At 32.0% G+C, this 3,944-nt stretch overlaps 1 protein-coding gene across 1 annotated transcript in view; it reads left to right on the plus strand.

Moving 5' to 3' along the window:
• Positions 1 to 3,944, plus strand: part of naga (N-acetylgalactosaminidase, alpha) — a gene marked incomplete at its 3' end in the record, with an annotated part of 10,982 nt that overhangs the window by 727 nt on the left and 6,311 nt on the right. The window contains exons 2-3 of the mRNA XM_016461132.1: positions 864 to 1,020; positions 2,782 to 2,922. Of these exons, the coding sequence (XP_016316618.1) occupies positions 866 to 1,020; positions 2,782 to 2,922 (296 nt within the window). The remainder of the gene's footprint in view (positions 1 to 863; positions 1,021 to 2,781; positions 2,923 to 3,944) is intronic.

Below are 3,944 nucleotides of genomic sequence, written 5' to 3' on the forward strand. Positions count from 1 at the left end.
GAGAGAGAGAGAGTGTGTGTGTGTGTGTGTCATGTGAGTGTGTCACGTGTGTCAGGTGACTGTCAGGTGTTTTCTTTACAACAGATATTAAACTCAAAGATAGCTAAATATTTCTGCTAATTACACTAATGAGAGGCAGAGCTGGATAGTAACTGATTACATGTGATCTGGGTCACGTAATAAGATTCCAAAAAATTAGTATTTTAAGTACTACTTAGATTAGAAATTAGAAATATAAGTACTTGTAATTAGACTAAATTAGATTTTAAAATACTCATAATCAGACTACAGTTGCTTGTTTATTGATTGCATATTATTCACATAAGAGCAATATATTATTATTATCTCCTCATTTTCATCTTTTCAATGAATGTAAACAAATACAATATTTCATTTTTAGTAAGTGTTCTAATTGATCGGTTAATAATTAATTATTAGCTTTTAGTTAAACTCACAAACCCCTTAATGTAATGTTTAATGCACTTTATGCTGTTAATAACAACAAATGGAATATATTTTACATTTAGTCTTTTATCCAAAGCCACTTACAAATTAAATCAATCAAAATCAACAAATGAGCAATTTTACTTGTGTTTTTTTTTTTTTTTTTTTACTTGTAATTAGTTTTTAATCATATAATAAATAAAAAGAAAACAAATAGAATACAAAAAAGTGAGTTCTAAAAGGGAGTTTAGTAAAAGTGTAATGTTCGTAATTGTACAGCGTTGACTAATTGAAAAGTTCCTGTCAAAGTTAGATTGTGTTTCTTGTCTGGCCTCATCTGCTTGCAGTATTCCGGCGGGAATGCATTCATAATAACTCATAATAATATTAATGGTGTGGACGATGAATCTGTGTTTCAGAAATGCAGCGCTCAGCGGTTATTTTTGTTCTGGCGTTCTGCACGGCCGCCTGGGCTCTGGATAACGGGCTGATGAGGACCCCGCCGATGGGATGGTTAGCCTGGGAACGTTTCCGCTGCGACACCGACTGTCTGAACAACCCCGACAACTGCATCAGGTTCATCAATTAAACATGATTTACAGTTGAGTTTGACTCTTAATACTGTGTTGTTAGCTGAATGATCCACAGCTGTGTGTTTGTGTTTAGTGATAGTTGTTCATGAGTCCCTTGTTTGTTCTGAACAGTTAAACTTCCTGCTGTTCTTCAGAAAACCCCCAGCTCCTGCACATTCTGTGGTTTTACAGCATCTTCTGCATATTTGAACCCTTTCCAGCAGTGACTGTATGATTTTGAGATGCATCTTTTCACACTGAGGACAACTGAGGGACCCATATGAAACATTTTTTGAATTTGAAGATCTGGGTAAATTTAACTTATTTTGTTTTCTTGGAAACATGTAAATATGGGCAGTACTAAATTAAAAAATATGATATTTAGGCAAAATAAAAAGTACACATTTTCATTCTGTTCGGCTCTTAATGCATGGTTTTTGCTTCTGGAGCGCCAGTGAGCGTTTGAACCTTCTGTAATACAATAGTTGCATATGAGTCACTCAGTTGTCCTCCGTGTGAAAAGATGGATCTCAACAAACGCTCGCTGATGCTCCAGAAGGAGAAACCATGCATTAAGAACAGAATGGAGATTTGTACATTTTTCTTATTTTGCCTAAATATCGGGGGGCTCTGCCCTTCAGAGGCTACAGAAGATACTTGCATGTTTCCCAGAAGACAAAATAAGTTACATTTACCCTGATCTTCAAATTCAAAAAGTTTTCACCCCCCGGCTCTTAATGCATGGTTTCTCCTTCTGGAGCATCAGCGAGCGTTTGAGGGACTCATGAACAACTATAACTAAACACAAACACACAGCTGTGGATCATTCAGCTAACAACACAGTATTAAGATTCAAGGGGATGTAAACTTTTGAAAGGGGTCATTTTTTACAAATTCAACTATTATTTTTTCTTGTGGAATATATGTAAACATCTTTTATGTGAATATCTTATTCAGGTCAGTAACATGCATTTTGTGTGATCCTTCTTTTTTTGGTTTGGTAAATTACCGTATTTTTTTTTTTTTAATTATTACTGTTTAGGTTTCATTTTTTAAATTAACTTAAAATATATATATTTTTTTAAATAATTTTATTATGTGCTTGTATTACAATTATTTAGGTAATATTATTTAATGTGTTTTTTTATTTTATTTTTATTTTTATTTTTTTATTTCAGTTAGTTGCCAAAGCACCATTTCTAATTTTTATTTAAAGTTTGTCATCTAATATTTTATTTTATATTTCATATTGTATTTTAAATTTTATATTTTATTTATTACCACCTTTATTTCATTTTTATTATTTGTGATCTTGGACCACAAAACCAGTCTTAAGGGTCAATTTTTCAAAATTGAGATTTATACATCTTCTGAAAGAAGCTGAATAAATGAGCTTTCCATTGATGTATGGTTTGTTAGGATAGGACAATATTTGAAAATCTGGAATCTGAGGGAGCACAAAAATCTAAATATTGAGAAAATCATCTTTAAAGTTGTCCAAATGAAGTTCTTAGCAATGCATATTACTAATCAAAAATTAAGTTTTGATATATTTATGGTAGGAAATTTACAAAATATCTTCATGGAACATGATCTTTACTTAATATCCTAATGATTTTTGGCATAAAAGAAAAATCTATAATTTTGACCCATACTATGTATTGTTGGCTATTGCTACAAATATACCCCAGCGACTTAAGACTGCTTTTGTGCTGCAGGGACACATTTAATTTTAGTTAACGATACTTCTATATGTTTGGCTCAGTGAGAAGCTGTTCATGGATATGGCTGACAGACTGTCGGAGGACGGCTGGAGAGAGCTGGGATACGTCTACATCAACATCGACGACTGCTGGTCCTCAATGCAGAGAGACAGTCAGGGCCGACTGCAGGCCGACCCCAAGAGGTGCTGACCCCTGACCCCTGACCTCAGCGTGTCTGAACGCGCTCCAGCTTCACCTAGGGAACATATAACGTTACTGTATAACGCGGAATGTCACGGAATTTGCCAAACTTTAAATGAATTAATCAAAAGTAGGTCATTACACTTAAATCAAATTGCGATATGGACTAGTGTCTGTAAATATTAAGCCGTAAATTACTATATTAATATGAATCCTGTGTGTATACTGAAGCATGTGACGTCTCACTAAATGAGGACATACATCTCCATAACTGCTCTGAGTAAAAAAATGTCACCCTTCATTTGAATAAAACTAGCGTAATATCATATACACACAGAAATGTAAAGGTATTCAAGACAACCCGTCAAAATAAAAGTCCAGTTTAACTTTTTGGCAGAACTTTGTGGCAGAAATATATTACTGTTGTTCAGTAGAATGTACGTAATACTTCTACTACTAAAATTATTAAAACTTATTTTTTTGTTAAAAAACACAACATTTCTTCAATGTTTTAATTAAAAAAAATAAAGTTTAATTTTCAGTAATTAAAAGATAATTGAAAATAATATTATATGCTTTCATTTTCAACCAGAAAACTGTAAATACACAACAGAATTTCTGAGGGGAAAAAAACATTTCAAAAGGCTATTTCAAGAATACATTTTAATAAATTAGGTTGTTTTATGTATTCAAATAATTAGACATGCTAAAACAAAGAATTTGGTAACAATAAAACATGGTGGGAAAAAAATAAAATTTCATAGAACCCTAAACATGTCATTTTTGTTAAACTTTTAATAAATTGATGTGAAATTGTATAAGTTTCATGATTTTAATTAATTAGACATGCATTTTGAGTAATAATATTTAATTTAACTAATAAAAAGGAGTAAAGAAAATTTTTAAAAAGAAAAAACGGAATCCAGAAAAATGAACGGAATAAAAATGGAATTTGAGGAAAATAAAATGTAATTTGGGAACATTTTTTATTAAATTTGTGGGGGGGGGGGGGGATTTATAAAAA

This window comes from Sinocyclocheilus anshuiensis, unplaced genomic scaffold, assembly GCF_001515605.1.
Source record: "Sinocyclocheilus anshuiensis isolate Anshui unplaced genomic scaffold, SAMN03320099.WGS_v1.1 scaffold276, whole genome shotgun sequence".
NCBI lineage: Eukaryota > Metazoa > Chordata > Actinopteri > Cypriniformes > Cyprinidae > Sinocyclocheilus > Sinocyclocheilus anshuiensis.